The sequence below is a fragment of the Mixophyes fleayi genome, chromosome 12, assembly GCF_038048845.1.
Source record: "Mixophyes fleayi isolate aMixFle1 chromosome 12, aMixFle1.hap1, whole genome shotgun sequence".
NCBI lineage: Eukaryota > Metazoa > Chordata > Amphibia > Anura > Limnodynastidae > Mixophyes > Mixophyes fleayi.
The window spans coordinates 41,126,790-41,147,694 of record NC_134413.1 but is presented as its reverse complement, the minus strand read 5'-3'; the positions used below and the strand labels follow the sequence as shown (position 1 = coordinate 41,147,694).

Genomic DNA, 20,905 nt, shown 5'->3' with positions numbered 1-20,905 from the left:
GTTCCAAATATTCTTATAAGTATCTTACAACTCTAGCATGATAGAAGCTCAGGAGACCAAAGACTTCAGTGGCTAACACTGAAAAATTGAGACTCCAGTGTAACTTCCATGGCGGGTATAAATAGAAAAATGTTATATTCCCTATGACACCTATATTTTCAACCATAGCCTAATCTGAGCTATGTTATCATCCACTAGCAAAATCTAGAAGTGCTCTTGGGAGAGATTGTAGATGTCTCCCACCTTTTGGACCTTACACAACAATCTGGTCTCTCACATTCTTTAATCTTTACTGTTCCTGCTCTAGGTGCGGGTACTGACAAGTTTTTCATCTTTTTCATCTTTTTCATTGTACTTTATGTGTTTTTATACTTATTTTAACACATTTAATAGTCCCTTTGATAAATATAGCGAGCAGGGGAAGGCTGGCAGACTTTAGCCCGGGGGGCAAACACACAGCACTGGCCCATAAGTAGCGGCCCATTCTTAAAGGGTGGTTTTTTTGGTACAATATATGTTTGTCTATATAAAAAGAGGCTATTTTAGTGTTGCTTAATCCATATATATATTTTTATGCCCAGTCCTAGAGTTGGATTAAGGCTCTGGGGGGTCTAGGCACTTTAGACAGGGTAACTGTGAAGATACCGGGTTTATCTGGCCCAGTGCTACCCAGTACCTTCTAGGATTCGTATGGTCACTCAGGCAAAATGCAGTTATAAAAATACAACAGTGTATTTATTGTCATACAAACAACACTAGAATATTATGTACACACAGTAAATAAATGCCAGGCAGATTTACCACATCATCTGTCCCTTACCCCAATAACTTAAGGAGATATTGTCACCTGCTGTCCAGACTTCATGACCCATGGATCCCTCTCAGCTGCATATATATACTCGAGTTAGAAAACGACAATTCAAAACTCCATTTTGCACCTTCCTGAATGAAATCCAAGCATGAACACCCTTCCCCCCTGGAGTTGTTCCTTATATATCACAGGTCTAATTTCCACAGTCTTTCCCCTCCCTGGGCAAACCCCTGCGTCTATTCTACTTAACCATTGGTCAGTGCTGGACTAAAGAGGGGGGGGGGGGTTGGACAGGGGAGTGAAGATGAGCTGTCCTTTCAGAGAACCTCCCCTGTTAGATGGCCTGTCTTGACTAGCCTGGTGAGAACAATGGACACTAATTAGTTTTCCTACTCAGGCACATGGCAACCTGATCCCTACCCATAATCCCCCTGGCTTTACTTTAAATACAATGAATAGCAACCTTACTTCAAGTTATCAATATACAATAAACAATATACATATGTACACTGAACTACAATGTCCCCTTAGCCACATGTTATTGGACAATGCAGTTATAGTCTGGTGAGCTGGGGAAACAAAAGAAGGCTATAAAAAGTATTTGCTATAATTCACATATCACACTCGTTTTGTCACAGTAACGCCCTATGATGTAACATGGTTATCATTTTAGACAAATACACAGGCAATACTGTGAGCACTACTGTTAGGTGCACACAGTTCTGCCTTCACGAGCAGTACACAGTGAAGCGGACATACCTCCCAACTGTCCTAAGCGAAATAGTCACCCAAATTCGGGACTGTCTCACCAGATTCAGGACAGTTGGCAGACTGTCCTGCTCTCTCCTACCTGTTCTTGTCACTGTCACCATTTCTGGCTGCTGGGTACTTTTAGCTCATTTGCTGGTTGTCGGGATCCTGTAATATTGGAGGCCCTATTTAAAAAAAAAAAAAAATCGGTACATAAAGTTTAGAAAACTCCAGCCAGTCCCAGTGTTAAATCAATAGCACCCACATCTTATAATTAGGCCTCTATCCAGTCACAACATTAAAATAATATTCACATTTGCTAAATAGATCTTTCTCTCCAACCAACCCTGACATTAGATAGCATACACATTCAATATAAAACCTATTTCCCTCACTCGAAACAGCCCCAACAATAATTCAAATAGCATTTACATTTAACAAATTTTACATTTCCCACAACAATCACAGGCATTAAAAAAAAATAGATCTCAATTTCCACAACCAGCCCGCAATCAATAAATAGCTGCCAAACCACCCCAGCATTAAATTAAAGGTCCAGCTACTCCATTATAAATTCATAAACCCCCACTATTAAATGAAATTGCCCCACCATCACCCCACAAATAAAATAGCACCCAATAATTAGCCCCCACCTGCACTCCACAATTAAATTAATAGCCTATCTCCCACACTGTGTGTGTGTGTGTGTGTGTGTGTGTGTGTGTGTGTGTATATATATATATATATATGTATATATGTATATATATGTATATATGTATATATGTATATATGTATATATATGTATATATGTATATATATGTATATATGTATATGTATATATGTATATATATGTATATATGTATGTATATATGTGTATATGTATATATATGTATATATATATATATATTACGCACAGTATGCTGCTGACACACACACGCTTAATATACCACCCCCGCACTTACCTTGTTCTATCCGCTCTGCAGTCTTCTGACATGGGGCGGCACTAATCACGTGGTGCGCGTCCCAGCCGGCCAAACGTTTAGTGGGAGGGAGGATGGGCTTTCGGCCGGATCAGCAGGCCAACGAGAAGATGGACGGTCCTGGGGAAGGGGCCAGCCACAGAGTAAGTGAAATTAGGGCCGGCCCAAAATAATGTTTTTGGGTCCAGCCTGGGGGGCATCTGCCCGTCCCTGCTAGTGAGGCAGTTTTTGTTTCTGCAGATAAAACACTCTCCTTCCAAAACATATACCATAAACTACAATCAGTCATTCTTTACCAATTGTGTATTCTTTTACCCCTCCTCACCTTCTCTTCACTATTATTTTTTTTTTACCTTTTATATGGGTAAACTCAGTTTTTATTAGTTTGTTATTCTATTCCAAAGCAAGATCATACTGTTCATCATCCAAACCCCTCCCGCATACGTTTTTTTTTATTATCATTATTCTTCATACAATATTCCATTTTTAATTCAGACCTTGTTTGCTTTGAAGCCCAACAAAAATGTTTCAGTGTGATTGCAGTGCTTAAAGTAAAACAAGTTGCTTATTATTGCTGTACATAAACCTTTCTCATTCTCCACAGCCCTCCCCCTCCATTGTCTCCTTGGATAGTAACAGTGAGTGATGGATCTCTACCTTATGCATGAACACTGTTGCTATAGCACCTGCTCTGTCTTGCTTGCATGCTGCGCAAATGATCCCTTCTGTGGACAGGTCCATGCTCTCTGCAGCACAGTAACTTCCTAAGCCAACATTCTTGTCCTTTATAACCTTGAATTTCATATTTAAAGTAACAGAGCAACGTTATTTTCCGCTTTTACTAAACCCCTCTGTATATAGCTTTTGACAGATCTGTCTCCACACTGCTGCTATAGTTACTACAGTCCCTCTTCACTGCTATACTTACATAGACCACATTGTTTACATGTAAAAGCCAAGGATTTTTATTAGCCAGTTGAAAAAGAAATACCTTGTGTGCATAGTTATTGTTGCCTGTTAGGTTGAAAGTGTAAAAACTTGATTTGCTCCGGTGTTGCTGGAGGATTATTAAAACAAATGCATGAGAAATGCATTTTCAAACATCGTTGCTCACTAAATCCGTGCAATATAGGAAGCCCCAGCAACATATATTTCTTACTATTTAGACCTTTCCCTATTCTGTTTTCTACAAATGATGTTTAATCTTAGCTTCTCCCACTTAAAATAAAAGGTGTTTTTTGTTCAGAATTGCATTTGCAGTGTATTTTACAGAACAGTATGAGAATTAGCAAAAAATATTAACTAAAAATGGGGTACTCATAAAGAACCACTAAAATTAAAATGTTCAGATATGAACCATGGAGGTTAAATTCATGTTAACCTGACATTCCACTGCAGCTCAGTATTACCTTCACACTCACACAATGATAGGAAGCTGCATCACTTGCCATCTCTTTGAGGCAATGTCCTGATGGGACCTGATACAGGTCAAAATGCTGAGAATGTTACAGCAGCTCAAGTTCCATCACTAGTCTTCTCTATGTATGAATCAACCAATGTACACACTGCATTTCCACAGACGGAAGTCTACCATGCTGTCAATCACTGTCTATTTACAGTTGCACCTCCCTCCAAACATAACCTTAATTATGTTACCTTGTGTCCATCACATTTAGTTTGATAACATGTTTATTATTTACTTTTTTTTCTTCTATTATTTTTGTACTGGTCATGCAAACCTGTTTATGCTGTTTATACAGGTTCTATTATCCTGAATTATTGGTAGCTTTCTGTAACTTCGAGTGCCATACCAAAAATATACTAAATTACATTTTGAAATGTCCACCGTCTTTCCTTACAATGCCATAGACCTTATATCCTCATTAAATAGTTTAGTAGTGCTTCTCACAATGACTGCAAGAAGCACTAAATGAGCATGTATGTGTGTTTTGACATGATCACCAAACACCAGCAATGATTTACTTTTCAATACGTATTTCTGGTTCTCTGTACTTTTTGGATAACTGGATTCCCGATAAAATATATAAATCCCATATCTGTAATTCATTGCATTGGTAAGTACAGTAAAATGTGCTGTATTTCATATGTTAAATACATTGCATTCCTTTCTTAAAAGAATGTTCTTCCATATCATTGTCACACTTTAAGGAGATCTATTTAATTTATTAAACATTTTTGCGCCCCTCACCCTAATTTAAAACTTTTTTTGCCTATTGAAAAATAACTTTAGCTGCCAAAGGGACAGGTTATGCATGGCAGAGCACAAAACTGTGTAGGTTAAAGATTACCTGAACACTGTTCTCCTTAACCTTCCTTACTATAAATAAGGTCAAATCTATTCTCAGGGTTAGAAAAATATCCATGAAGTTCACCAGCCAGAAGGAAAATCTACTAATTGTAGTTTTTACTTCCACTTCAGTTATTAATTTATAGTCGTGGAAACCTTTACTTAACTTTTGTTATGATTGTGCAAGTTGGCAGAAAACTGTTTATAATACATGGAATGAGACCCAAATAGTGTTTTCCCTGGACAATTCTGTTGTCCCTTTCTTTGTCTTTTACAAAACTACTGTATATTACAAATTAATAAAATAGTTTTCAATCATGTTAGTATTAAGTATAAATGCCTGGTTAGTCATGTTTTAATGAAAAGTAATGTTCACCTTGTAGCCAACAGTAATTAAAAAGAAACCCCTTTAAATTAAATTCCAACCGAACATGAAATTGAAGCACTCTCCTCTCCTCCAACTTTCATAATAGAGGTGGTCTGGTGTCCCATTTGTGTGTTAGACCACCAGTGCCTCTAACCATCACTTCTGCTCCTGTGAAGGGGAAAAACATTTTAAATTCCTGGTACCTCACTGATGCAGCAGCAACGGTCCAATCATTGGTTGGAGTGCTAGACTTTTTCCTTTTTTAGATTTCCAGTGGCTTTGGTCTGGTGAGTATCTGATAAGCGGTTGGAGATCTCTGACTCAGACCTAAGCTGTACTGCATGTTGTGGTTACCATAAAGCAGATTCCAGAACAGTGTGAAAACAGATCATGCTCTACTGTCCCTGCCTCATTATTCTCTTTAGTGAAGTGTGTGTGCTCTGCTCCAACTTCTCTCCATGCATATTAGTGACAGCTGAGATTATCATTTTTTTCCCTCTGTTCAGCTGTCAAAAAAATAAATGTGAGAGAGCCAAATTCCAAGGAAGTCTTGAACACCTAGCCTCACAGTCATACCTTGTTCTCAGAATTAGGCTAACTTAGAATTTCTAAATAAAATAGTACATATGAAAAGAGGTTTAATAAGTAAACATACAATGTATGCAAAGCCTCAACAGATTTATTTTATATTGTAAGGAGATAGGTGCCAGTTTAGCTCTTTGTACATTTGTAATGAAGGGTGGGACAGTCTCTTTACCATTTATTTTTCTTTAATGTTCCATTTTAACACTCTATTGTTACACCAGCTAGTTTGAGGTAAATACTCAAATACTACCATAGATTACAAAGACCTGGTTGCTGATGTAAGCATGTATGTGCTGCATGCTAGCACTATATTCCATGTTTGGAACATACAACACTTGACTAATAGAAGATACCTAAGCTATGAAACACCCACACAAACATCCAAGCCCTTCCCTTAAAATACAACTTCTTATGTAGGATAGATGGAAAGCCCTCTGTCACTAGAGTGGAAAAGAAATCCATATAAAAAATACTTAAAATTGTCTACACTTCCATATGGACCATGCCACAATGCTTTAATAAATGGAAATATGAGATCGATAAATAGAAATGAATAGGGACATAAATTTATGTTCCAGCTCTGCTCTCATCATTTCATTATTTTGGAAATCACACCAGAACATACCAAAGAGTTTATATTTTGACAAGTCTTTTCCTTATTGTTAATCAAGACTTACATAAAGCTGGGACATACAAGGTAGAAAAAATAAATAGACATGAAACAAATGGCAAGGAGAGCACTGCTGATGAGTGCTTATATTCTAGTTGGAAGCGGGCACAGCTAACCAAGAGCTGAGTGTGTGGCTCAGAGTGGAGGTTGTGGGAGTTGACAGTTGCTTTAGTGTGGTCAGTATTGGGGTGAGTGGGGTAAGCTGTACTAATGATATGTGTTTTCAGAGAACGTAAAAGATTTGTGTCAGAATGGTAGGGAATTGAGAAATGTGTAACGTGCGTAGTGGCAAGGGAGAAGTCATGTATTGCGGGTTTGAGAGGTGGTTACCAGAAATAAGGCACGACGCAGGTCAGAGGTAAATTGAAGAGTATTAACGTATATTGAGATGAAATTTGAGATATACAAAGGGGCGGTGGTGTTGAGGCCTTTTGTAGATGAGGATGAGCAATTTGAATTGGATAGTGGAGGACACAAGGGGCCAGTTTGTGGATTTGCAAAGTGGTGGAGTAGCTAGAGGTCAGTCTTGCTGCTGCATTGTAGCGGGGACAAATGGGTGAGCGGAATGCCAGATTAGTGAAGGTTACAGTAGTCAAGGCAGGATATGAGAGTGCATTAGAGTTTTAACAGCATCCTGGGTATGAAAAGGGCATTTTCTGGCAATATTTCTAAGTGACAGGACTGAGAGAGAGACTGGATTTGAGGGATAAAGTAAATGTCGTAGTCAAGTGTGACACCAAGGCAGCGTGCCTGGGAGACTGAGAATATTGTGGTGTTAATGACGGTGAGGGACATTTGAGGTGAGGTGGAGAAGGAAAGATAATGAGCTCTGTTTTGGCATTGTTGAGCTTTAGATAGTGTTGAGATATCCATATGGGGTGACTTGTTTGAAAGTTTGGTTTCTGCCAAATCAATGAACTCATAATATGGTGCCTTCTACATAGCTCACAGTGTGAACAATGGGCAAAAGTGTGTTTCTTGTTTTTTATTGTTTGTTTACAATAAATAAGGTTTAATATGCAAAATGTAAAATGTGGTCAGTTACGTTGAATTTCATTTACTCCATTTCTGTTGTAGATGAATACAAATCCAAGAAATCCTGCCACATGCCTTTGTTTTAGATACTATTAAACATGTCTCCACAAATGCAAAAAAGAAATTATCTTACTAAGGCGCAGTAATAATTAGGCAATTATATATATATAGATTGAGCTGCTGACTGCAAAACTCCTCTCTTTTTGAATAAATACGATTTATTTTCTACTTATCGCTGTATAAAAGAATAGTTTTGTTTAGTTGTGCCTTGGGACAGATGGGTAATTTTTTAGCGCTGCAGTTTGTTTTGTTTGTGTTTCTATTAAACATGTCTTCTTTAATGAAAGTGGTGGTTCTAAATAGATATGAGGGAGGTATAAACATGAGGTATATTATTATTTCATTCAGTATTACAGAGACTTTAATTTCATTTTTGAACTAGCTTGTTTACTTCTTATTTCTCATCCACTTTTTATTTTGATCTTTGTTATGTAAATTTTGGAATACACCTGATGTTAAAACAGGTGAACGCATCTTTTCTTGGAAGACCCCTAAAAAATGGATCAGTGGGAATTATGTATTTATGCTACTTTCTGCATCCACAGGGCCAAGTGAGTCAGAATCCGTGACGTCTGCAGTGACATAGTGACTGCAGCATTTGCTTTTGAGTTCAAGCTTCTCATGACATATTTCAGTCAAACAGCATTGCTGCACGATCAGTGTGTTTTTGTGCTACAATACTTTAAAAAATGTTCACATGCATTCTGCAGAACTGAAATAGACGCCTCACTCTGTAATAAGTAACGAAGTGTCAACTCCTCTTTGGACCTTTACTTTGCAGTTGTTCTTGTAGACTTGTGAAACCACAAGTCTGTGTTTATCAGACACATCATAAGAAACAATATTATGGAATACCAATGCTTGTCTATGTCAAAGATTTTGTTATATTTCGTGTCAAGCTTAATTGCTTAATTTATGATGACTCAAAAATCTATTATCCTGGTGCCTCTTTTCTACACCCACATGACTGTACTCCCGTTTCTCTTCACTATACCTGTCCTCTGCCGTGCTTCACCACTACTGTCTCTGTTAATTGACTGGCATATCTGTTCTGGAATCCATTATTATGAACAACCCCCTCAATAATAGAGCATAAAATGGAGTAATGCATTCACTAAACATGGATCCAATATATAAAGCATATAACACAGGCAATGGAAGAGACCTATATAAATGTAAACTTCTTCAGAAATTGATAATATTGTAAAAAAAGCTGTCCACAACTCACCGATAACTGATCTAAAATAGGCAGGCTAATGCATTTCATTACAACAAAGTAACTTCATCAGAGGGAACCAGATTTCCCTCTGATGAAGTTATTTGGTTATGAAACGCGTAGGTTATTTTACTATCTTAGTGAACCTATTCTGAATTGTGATCTGCAAGCGATTCCACGAGGCAATTGGATTACTATCATATACAGCCTTTTGAATCCTATTTCTGATTTATATATAAGTGTGTTGTTCGGACAATTTCAAATCATGAGCCCGACAATCCATTGGAGTTATGAACAGAGGATACATCTCGCTGTTGCTGGCCAGCTAGTCTCATCATTTCAAATATGCACATGGATTTTATCAGTGCTGGGAGCATTTTTTCAGTGAGGACAGGGTCTACACTACGGGTCTTTCTGTGACTCAAAGGTTTATTTACATTGGATATCGGCGTAATAGGGATCTGAGTGAATTTACCGGCATGACACAGGGGAAAAAAACGTACGGCAGCTCTTACCTGAGTGGCCCCCGCTGTTTCGTACATCTTTACTTACTACCTTCCATATGCACTTTAAGACAATTGCTCCTGTCATATTTGTTTACCACTAGCCTGCCTATTTTAGATCAGTTATCTGTGAGCCCCTTGGACAGATTTTTTACAATGCTATCAATTTCCGGAGAAGTTTACATTTATATAGGTCTCTTCCATTGCCTGTGTTATACACTTTCCTATATTGGATCCATCTACTCCTATTTTTTTTTTTTTTTGTCTGGTTTGATACATTTATATCAACCTTCGCTTGGGATAAAGATTGTTGCTACTTTGAACTGAATGCCTTTTTTTCTGTGGGCCCACAGTGATATACCAACAAGGATTTCCTAGGTATTCCATAATTATTTGGTAGCATTCTATCCCTTTCAGTTTTATTATAACGTAATCCAGACTGTTTTTATATGTTATCTTTTTAGCTTGTTTTAGTTTTGATTCGCTATATATCTTTGTATTCATTTGATACAATAAATTATTATTATTTTTATATTTATTCGACTGTGTGAGACTATACTTTAATTAATCATCCAGGATGTCAATATTTATAGATGTTTTTAGCGCTGCATTTTTTGTTTTTGTTTATTTCCAAAGACGTCCCTAAACTTTTCGTACTGCACATTATCTGACCATGTTAAGTTTCACCCTCGGTATTTCATGTGATTTTTGATATTAAAGTACATCCGTTTTAACTGGAATTTTCACTGGAAACAAATGCTGTCATCAACAGCTGGGTTCTGGATATGAGACCATGCACTGTATTGAGGTAGTGTTTAGAGGCTGCACCTCTGCACAAAGCTGGTTATAGTGATTATAGATGTATATGATGTTTCTGAGCTTTTGAGTGTGTCTACCTTTTTATTTTCATAGTTGTTAGTGAGTATGTTGTAGTGAAAGCTTTGTTGTTTGACCTGTTTTTTTTATGTTGCTCTGTATAGTTGTCCTATGGCCCAGACCAGTTTGATTTCATTAAGACATTTGTTTAAACGGTGTGGGTTTTTCTTTTGTTTGTTTAGCCATGCTTTATGGTCCTCTATACAAACATTTCTAATTGCATTGATTCCACTTGGCAAGGGTTTTTTCATTATGAATGAACTGTAATGCAGGTAATAAAGAAAAAAGGTTGTCCTTTGCTAACCCAGATTCATTGTCCTAAAGCTTCCACGGTGTCTGGCAGACTGGTAGAGATTAACTATGTACAAATCCTTAAATGCAGAGGTTGGTGCTGCTGGCTTTATAGACAGATCAGGAGAAATAAGTATCACCCTACTGGGATGTAAAGAAAAACTTCTGTTTACGTATAGATAACCTTACTCAAAGTGAAGGTAGATTAGAATTTTAAGCATAGCTACAAATCCATTACCTGTGCCAGACCTTCAAGATTTCATGCCTCAAACTTTACATATGAATAAGGACAGCATCCTAATCAGTGGTGATGAATTTGGTGAAAGGCAGTAGATAGTGTTCAGATGTTAGCTGTGCCTCGCATTCTCTCTCCGATATACCTGTACTGGTATTGGTAATTTAAGTCTATTGTTGCTACAAACAGATGTTGGCATCAAAGTAGCTTTGTGAAAAGTGTGGGGCTTTTTTTTTTTTTTTTTTCTTTACCAATGCCTCCCAGAAGGCATAGCCTAGCTGCCAAAGACCATACTTTGCAATTGTCTGTCTTTTTTTGGTGGTGGTAATTATGTCATAGTGTTAATCCCAATGAAAGAGTTAATTAATCTCCTCCTTTATTATCTTTCCCGTCATTTCCCTGACCTAGGACATTGTAATAAGATTTTATCTGCCTCACAATCACGTCTTGCCTTTCATTTGATGAAGTGGCGGTTACCCCCATACATACCTTTTGCCTGCAGCCATGGTGACGCACACTAGATGCCTGTCCGCTGTCATGGAGACCCTTTTCTGTCCAAAGGATGCAACTCAAGTGCTATTTATTGCAAGAAGAGCTCTTGTTAAGAAGAGGCAGCACGATCCTCTTTTGGCCAAAAACAAAACTACATTAACTCTTAAGCTCCTGCCAAAATGGGTCACACAAAATCATAATAACCCTTATGTTCATATAATTAAGGACTTCTAATGCAACGCTAGGTGTTCATTATACATTGAGCATTTGTATTCTGAAATGTGGTATTGCTAGATGAGTTATTCCTAGCCAGATGAAAAAATGAATAAGGTAACTGGAGAAATGTTTTAAAAGTTATAGTTGACATATAATACACAGTGCAAAAGTACATATCGGCTATGGTTTATTTTAAGAAAACTATTTTGCATCTGTTCCTTTGGGACCTCATGCTGAATTGAATCACCCTCTTTGTGTTAACTAATTCACGTGCCAGATAGGCTTGGTCTTTTGTTTTATAAATGCTACATTTAAAGCAGATTGTTTGGCTTACAGTAATGCTGATTAAATTTGGTTGTGATTGCTGTTTGATAACTGAGGGAGTAAATGAAGACTTTCTAAGCATGTCCGCTCTGAACTGAATCTTCGTGGTGGCAGAGATGTTTGGTTAATAGTGAGTGTAAGAGAGAATTTTGTGGGAATTTTAGACCGTCTTAAGCTCTTGAAATACTACATCAATTCTAGTGGGTGGTTTTATCAGGTTGGTAAATCTGGGAGAGTGAATGAACTGCACTGAGCCAGCTAATCAGTACAACTAGGCCAATGGGCAAGGACCTTTTCCTCAAGTGCAGTTCATTTCCCCCTGGTTAGTCACGAGGACAGACAGTATGTGATTCTCTGATAACTGCATATGCCAACACAGGTTTGGTTCATCAATGGGGTAGCTGCCACTGCTAGCAATATCCTGTCTCGCACAATCACACAAACATGCTCTACATCAGAAATGAGAACCTTTAATACATTTTCTGTATTTACAGTAATAGACAGAAGGCACACTGTGCCATCCATAGAACTAAATGTTTACAATAAATTATTCCTATTTTTTGTGTGGGAGAAGGTGGATCCAGTCACATGTAATATATAGCTGTTCACAGTGGTCAAAGTAGACAATTCAAAGTGGTAGTATGAAAAATGTAATGGGTACGGAAGTGAATGGAATTTGATGAAGGCAGTAAGAGAAGTGATAGTATGGCATACCGCCACTTCGGCCACTGCCTGTTCATTAAAATCACAAAGTTAAACAGACATCCGCTGTACCACCTGCTTGATATGTCCACATATGGAGATCACAGCAACGCAACAGGTTTATAAATAGTAGAATGAGTCTGGGGGGAGCTGGGTAAAGGAAAAGAAACCCTCCAAATGGATCAAGTGAATGATTTTTAATTTTAATAAAAATATAGTAATACTCACAATTTGTAGAAAAGCATTGGATGTTGCAGTATTTAAGTCTGCTCTTCACCACATGAAAGAAAAGACTCAATCTATTAGGGACAGTCTCCCAGCTAAGCATTTCTGGAGTGAATATCTCTTCCACAGGCTTTCAAAAGATGTGTATGAGATACAGAATATATAATCTCCTAAAAACCAGAATATATTGTGTGCATTCTTAAAACATGTGTCTGGGAGACTGTTTCTAATAGATCGTCTTTGCTTTTACTTTGATGTGGTGAAGAGCAGTCTTAAATGGTCTGTCAAATGCTTTTCTACAAATTGCATTATTCCTATGTCTTTATTAAAATGAGGGGGGGGGGAACAACTAATTTGATCTATTGGGATTGTTTCCTTTCATCCATTCAACACACTCTAGACTTCTAAGATTAAGTTTAGCCAACCTGATTTCACTATAGAAAAATGCACCATGAATGAATGGACTCTGTAACTGAGCTGAAGCAACATGGACCTTCGTAGGATGGGACCAGTCAAAATCACAAGGTGACAAGCCGCTTACACAGCTATGGCATTATATTGCAGAAGAGCTAGCCAGGTTCCACTAGACCCAGTAATATTTGTGAGCACATCTGTATTTGCAATTTTAAAGAGGTAGTGCAGTTGAGAAAAATATGTGAGTAAAGGGGTGTTTGTCATTAGCCTTGGTAAACTAGTAAACTAAGATACAGGTTGTGCATTGATGAGCCTGTCCCTAAGCACACCCATCAGACATGCCACAAGTGATTTAATCAGTGCACCAGTACAGTGAACAACACAATGCTTGGTGTGAACAGAAGTGCATCATCTATGTATCATCTATACATGCATAGGCAACGTTTCAATTTAGGTCACACTCTGTGCTGGAAAGAATAAAGGTGTAAATTTGCATGTTTAAATAGCTGCCATAAAAAGTATCACCTGTAATGTAAATTAATTTTCTATTCTTCTAAATCTGTTGCTGATTTAACATTCACTATGATAAGCACACCACATAATCTGAGGCTGTAGTGTAATTTATTTTTTATGTGCCACAATTCCCACAATCTGTCTGGATGCAAATAATTACACTTTGTTTGTAATTGTGCTGTATTTTACTTATGCTTTTTTGTCTCATTCAGTTTCCAGAATGTGGATTCTATGGGATGTGCGACAAGATCCTATTGTTCCGTCATGACCCAACCTCGGAAAACATTCTGCAGCTGGTGAAATCTGAGGCAGACATTCAAGAGGGAGATCTCATTGAAGTGGTGCTGTCAGGTATAATCCCCACTCTTACCTTGTCTCTGCAGTTGTTTATGCATGCAGTGGTATAGTGTCTATTATCCGGAAGCTCATTGTCCAGGAGTTTCCAACAGCCAGAAAGAGAAAAAAAAAAGTTACATAATTGCTTCTGTTTCAGACATGATCACCAAGTGCCTTTTACCACAGTTACTTTGAGGGATCACGGTTAAGCATTTTATTGAGGAGCGGAATTTTTAAATGCATTCCATAAAGAATGTCCCATACCTGTGTGTGTGTATATGTATGTGTATGTATGTATGTATGTATATATATATATATATATATATATATATATATATATATATATATATATATATATATATATATGTGTATGTATGTGTGTGTGTATATATACTTCTCTTGTGGGGAGGGCAGCCTCTCCCTAAAACCAGTGATAATCCGGTATTGCCGCAGTTTACAAGAAACCTGGCCCTCCCCTTCCATCATAAGTTCTGTTAAATGAAATATTTGTTACCCTTATATTGTCAACTGAGAAAAGTATACCTATAATTTTTTCAAAAATATATATATATTTTAAAGTAAAGTAGGTGCTTTGTTTTGGGGGTGTTGTTTTTGTTTAACGATTTTATATAAAAAAAGGTCAGTTTTAAGCCCTACTTATTTGTCTTTCTGCTTTAATTAAATTTCTCTTGAATTAAAAGCAAACAAAACACAAATGTTCATATAATGTGTGGAAATAACTGGTACATTATTGTTCTGCTACACAGTATTGAGACAGGAAGCATTACATGCATGCAAGTGTACAGTGATTCATAAAGGCTCTTTTATGTTTGTTATGATGCTGTCAGTATCAAATCAATTATGTAGCCTCTGGGCTTTGTCACAGCATTCGCTTTACATGATTCTGAGACCGCTGTAATGTTTAAAGTTTAAAGTTTAATTTCCTATCATACTGCAATCATTGTGAAAGCATAGTGACAAAATGCACTTCTGTGTTTTTCTGTTCTTTGAAGAGCTAAGCCTTAAATAGAAGTGGAAAGCCTGAATTTGAGCTCATACATCTGGTGATTTATATATAAATAATATTAGAGATAATGTACAGCAAATTATTTGTATTTTCGGTGTTCTCTATATACCTGTACAGTACTACTACTTCCATGATCTGAGAACCTCACTTGACACAATTCTAGGGGCAGTACCTTAATGTGTGTTTTTCATCTCATTATACATTTGTGGGGGACTTCTATTTATGCACACTGCTAGTTTATCTTCTCTACAGCACCACAGACCATAACCATGGTCTTCTCTGCCTTTTGGCTAAGATCAGGTGTAGATGCCCATGCACGCAGTGATGGGCTTAAAGGCGCCCCCTGTAGGCGATGGGTCGTCATCTGGTCCTCTGGCCAAGAGGCCGGCTGCCTGGAGCCAGAGGTGCTACATGCCCCCGGTGCTGTGTGAGCTGGGGGGTTGCCCAAAAATGCACAGTGAAGGAAGGCACCGCTGCACAGAGTAAGGCACTTTGGACTATGCACCTTTAATTTTCAGGCAACGCAATTTTTCCTTTGCCCTAGCCTTGTGGCCGGGTGCAAGGACAATTTTTATATTCCGTCTGAAAGGCTGGGGTCTTATGGCACCTATTTATTAGAACACATAGCACTTGGCACTGAAGCACTTTTTTCACCTTTTTGATTTAATGTTTATTTTTTGCATGTTTGTAGGGGTTTGGGTATAGACCCTTATGGCGACCCTCTCTCCCCAAGTTATCTGAGACACCCTTCTTCTGGGGGGAGCTGAAGAACCAGTCCTCCGGGGAAGCTTTGGCCAACCCTGGGCTAATGGGACCCTCCGTAGCTTCGGCAAAGGAGGGCCTGAAGATTTCCTTTTTTCCCCCCTCTGGGGCCTTCTGGCTCGTAGGGGATGGGATAGCACAGGGCCCTATCCCTTTTGGGAAGGGTCTAAAGCCCCAAGCCCCCAGCACATTATTGCACTGCACTGGGTGAAACCAGTGACACACCTTGGGCTTCAAAAAAACAGACCATAACCATATTTCACCTCCATGGTTTTGCAGAATTCTGATTGAGAAACAATTAAATGTCTGGATACTTTGCACTTTCATATAATGTCTTATTCAGTGTTTGTACCTGTCTTATTTTCCATGATACAAATAACTTGCTCATATAATACAAGCAACACATGATCATGGAGATTGTCTATGTGCCACACAGTTTTACATTGAAAGCTACTCTAGCACTGTCGTGTTAAGTAGTGTGAGTAAAGCCACAAATTGTGAATATAACTGTATTAGAGGTGGATCTGTCAAAATGACGCATCCAGTTATGATACCTCGTCCATGGGTAGAGATTCTGAAAACTTAATCTGTTGCTTGGGCAAGGTGAACTTATCAGTATGATCAATGGCTGTTAATGAAGATCAATCAGAACATGACAAAACTCTTTACTAAGTTGCACCTGCTCTCCCCGAAGGGACAGTAGAAGACACACAGGCCGATGCCTCCAACCAAAATCGCTGGACTACCAGACAGTCCGACAACATGTGCCAGAAAGCGCTGTCACACAAACCACATTTCTGGCATTTAGTGTCTGCTCGAACACCCATCCTGACTATAGAGACCGGGGATAGGTACACCCTATGAAACACAAAGGCATCTCTGTCCATTGAGACCCGAGGAAGATGTATATTATTTAAATAGGAGTCAAGGAAGGAGTGGGTAAACAAAACTTTAGTCCCATACAGTGTCCTGTAGCAGCGCCGAAAGTTCTGGGCGATATGTTTGGTGTCAAAGTGTTTATAGCAGGAATGGCTCTTCTAGCTTACTCCCCCCCATGTCTGCTTTAGTATACTAGGAGTGCCAAGAGAATAGAATGAAATGTTTAGACATATCGTACAAATGGTCAGATCAAACTTGCTGAGAGTGGAGCCCATTGAGTCTGTCTTCCCTAGAAATATACCTATATTCTAAATCTCTACAAATTTCTTGATTTCAGCCAATCGCTTAATAAGTATGCACTAAGGAAGACTTTAAATACATCCCATAAGTGAGGCAGCTGAGGTGGAAGGCGATGGGGCCTGTTCAATTGCAAAGTGAGACATGAAGGCCTCTTTAGCAAAGGCCCCTGGTAAGCCGCCACTCCAGGAAGATTTCTGGATTGGTGTTATCAGCCCACTCAGAAGCCCTACAAATCTAAAATTACTTCTGTGTAGGCTGACATCTTCAGCTTCCATGCATTCACTTGCACCACCAGATCGGCCACATCGGGCAGCACAGTGGCTTAGTGGTTAGTACTTCTGCTTCACGGCACTGGGGTCATGATTTCGATTCCCAACCATGTTCTTATCTGTGTGGAGCTTGTATGTTCTCCCCGTGTTTGCATGGATCTCCTCCGGGTACTCCTGTTTCCTCCCACACTCCAAAAACATACTTGTGGATTAATTGCTACTATTACCTAGCTTCGCTCTCTCGCTCTCTTTCTCTTTGTCTCTTTGTCTGTCTGTGTATGTTAGGGAATTTAGACTGTAAGCTCCAATGGTGGCAGGGACCAATGTGAGTGAGTTCTTTGTACAGCACTGTGGAATTAATGGTGCCGATGATGATGATGATCTACCTTTATGGGAGCAGTGAAGTTCTCAAGCGCTGAGTTGCTGTGTTCCTCACAGACTCGATCACTCATCAGTTGCATATAGTGTCAGATGGATTCCCCGATCTTGTCCGTATCTCACAGTTTCGGAGGCAGTGAAGGCAAGGAGAACTTGTTGAAGGGACGTACTGTGCTCTCCAGTCATTGGCTGGAGCAGGGCTAGGAGGATAAAGTAGCATCTGTGGGAGTGGAGGTAGTGACATTTGAAGAACCTGCAAACTGCTCCAGTTTGGCAACTGTTGGAGCTTGATCTTCCCATTGTCAGCCACAGAGAAGATCTGGAGTACACAGGTGGCTGTCAAGGGCAACAGGTACAGGCACACAATGTATGTCTATGGCAGGAACAAAATTAGCAAGGCACGTTGCAGCTGTTAGAGGCCAGGCAGAGTGGTATAGGTACACTACCAAGCAGAGACACTAGATGACATTGTAACAAGGAGACTCTTTTGTGGCTGCATAAGAAAGCAGTGATCAAACATCGATTGCAGGGTAGTCAATTGTTGTCTTGTTCCAGGGTAGCCCCAGATTTTAGAAATACGTTGTGTGGGAGAGACTCAGTCCATGCTAGATGGAAATTTCTTCAAACCACACCTAGTAAGTTAGGAGGCAGTGATATCAGCGCTGGTCAGGCAGGAGTTGGTGAAATGCACTTGATCCCTCCACAACCTCACCAGTGAGCCAGAAAAGATGGCGGAGGGTAGGGCCAGGGAGTTTCACGAAAGCCAGCAAAATGGGATCGTCAGCAGATAGCAGACATGTCCACAGGCTTGTGTCTCCCTGCATTGTCAAGGGAAGGTTAATGTCAACATATAGGGCAAACTAAACAGCTGCCGGCACCCAGAGTATAGCGCAGTACGGACGGACAAGAAGAGAGTACCAGCCGGAGTGTCAACAGGCGGAGGCGAGATTGCCACCTGGAAGACTGGAGATGATGCGGTAAGCAAGAGAGCTCTGTGGAACCCGCTGCAAATGTTACAGGTAAGTGGTGCTACTGAACACGTGCTAGGTAGTCTCCTACCTTACTCAGGCTCGCAACAGTGTTGCCACTTGGACGTTCAAGAAGAGTGGAACTTCTACGGATGTTCTCCCAGCCGTTGTGGTTAACACTCCACTGACGCTGGAGGATAAACACACTGGCCTGGGGGGTATTCCACAGCTCTCGGCGGCTTCCCGCAATCGACATCACAGTTGGTGGGAGTCCGCTCAGTGTGTAAGGAAGTGAGCTTGTCGGCCGGTCTGTGATTTCCCCCACTCGGTCACGTAGGCCTGGCAACCCAGGGAGGCAGCAAACACAATGGAATCCCCACACAGCAGAGTGGGTGAGATGCCCTGTAGAGGGCTGTAAGGGCACTAGAAACAAGATGATTATTCGGATTTGGCAGGAGCAAATCAGACTTGCAGCCTACTCCATGCTGATCCGAGCCACGCCCCAATTGGATGACTTTTTGCTTAAAATATGATAGCATGGTAACTTATTAAAGCTCTCAATCTAAAGCATTGGAAAGAATGTGCTTATGACCGTTCTGAAATTCCACAATACCCAAAAGAGGTACATCGTCCCTGTTTTTTACATTTTCCAGTAGGTGCCTAGATTTAAGAGTAGCTTCTGAAATCTTATTTGTTTACATACATGACTTGGAAATCCCAGTATGTTAGTGGCATTCTAATTTGGAACATACATTGAAAGGAAATGCTGCTGGCACTCTGAGCAGATAATGGGGTCATAACATAGTCCAGCGGTAGCTTGAATGAGGTCAGTGACATTATGCTGAAACTCACTCCAGTCACAGACTCTGTGCTAATTAAAGCAGAGAAACCAACCAGTGTTTAATTACTCTGGTGTTTTTAAGTTTTTGCCTACAGCCTGTAAAACAAAAGAATTTCACTGCCAGCCAAGGGCACATTCACCTCTGTATTTTAATGACATATTTATACATAGCTGTGTACTGAACGCATTTTGTAAGTTGAGGAAATTTTGTTTGTTTTTTTTTTTTAAAAAATATTTTGACAGGTTTAATCTAAAACCTTTAGTCACAGTGACTACACAACCACTTCTCAATATATGTGCACCATCTCCAACTTTTTTAATGTACTTAATTCTTAAATTATGGGCCTTGTTTCATAACTGTCATAGATTTTGCAGTTTTAGCGCATTTTTATTCACTGTGAATAATTAACCACCATCATTTTGATGGTTTGATATAGTGTCAAAATATTCAGCACTACAATCCAGGAGAATAAATTTGAACAGCTCATAACAATAGAATAACAAAAATATACCAGACGAGAGGACATGGTTTGCTAGAGCTTACATTATAAGGAATATGTGGGAAATGAAACATCAGGCCAAAGTGCTTGTTTTGTGCAGTGTACCATATGTAGATATAAACTGTCAAGATCTAAATTTGTAGGATTTGATTACTTAGCTAGTTTCTATGTAAGCATAGAGAAGAAAAAAATGGTGGATGATATAACAAGGGCAAGGAGTTTGTGGTGTTAACCCTCGTTGATAGTGGTACTAAGTTGGTTTAGTAGTAAAGGTTGACGTTGGCGAATTAAAGGAACAAAGTTTAGAGTACTTGAACTGCTAATCTTCCCTGGTGATAGGTGTATTCTGGTCACAATTAATTCTTTGAAGGTTAGGGGTTTCTGATTGGATGCTGTGACAGGATGGACCGCCTATGCCACCCTGTCTGTTGTTGCTGGGGGCCGGCTGGGCTTACTGTACTACCGTACCCTTTCTTTATCCCAAATGCGCCCTTTAACCGCAGTAGGAGAGGCTTAAGCTGCTACCACCACGGGCCTCCTTACTGGCATCCAAAATCGGGTTTCTTCTGGGTAACTGTCGCTACTAGTTTATCCCCTTGCTGGAGGACCTGGGCTGGTACCCCTGACCTCTTCCTATAGATCAGGTTTGCTGTGGATGGATCTCCCCTGAACTATCGCACTGGGTAGCGGGCAGAGTAGTGGTACCGGAAAGCTGTGTCCAAACCTCAGAACAGCCGGGAGCGGATTAGATTTGGGTTTAATCTGTAGGTCACGGGAATTTAAGCATAGAGGAAGTTGTCAAGCAGGTCTTTGAAGCAAGTGATGTTTATTTAGCTTCAGTAGTCATAAGAAGGACAGTTCACATCTGTTTAAGGTACCAGTGATCAAGAGGTCAGAAGAAACAAGAATGATACATTTTAGTGTACATGGGCTCTCTTTTTATACAGTTTTAGAGACTAGTCTTGGCAGGTGGTAAGCCAGCCCCCTGGTCAGATGGCTCTGCACAGACTGTAATATTTCATTGAAAGATTAACATCAGGATGTGAGATATTCTTTAAACATGGATTTTAAA

General features: G+C 39.4%; 1 protein-coding gene across 2 annotated transcripts in view; it reads left to right on the top strand.

Moving 5' to 3' along the window:
• Window positions 1-20,905, top strand: part of PRKD1 (protein kinase D1) — a 115,724-nt gene that overhangs the window by 58,624 nt on the left and 36,195 nt on the right. For both annotated transcript variants that reach the window (XM_075192596.1, XM_075192595.1), the window contains exon 2: window positions 13,786-13,924. In XM_075192596.1, the coding sequence (XP_075048697.1) occupies window positions 13,786-13,924 (139 nt within the window). The remainder of the gene's footprint in view (window positions 1-13,785; window positions 13,925-20,905) is intronic.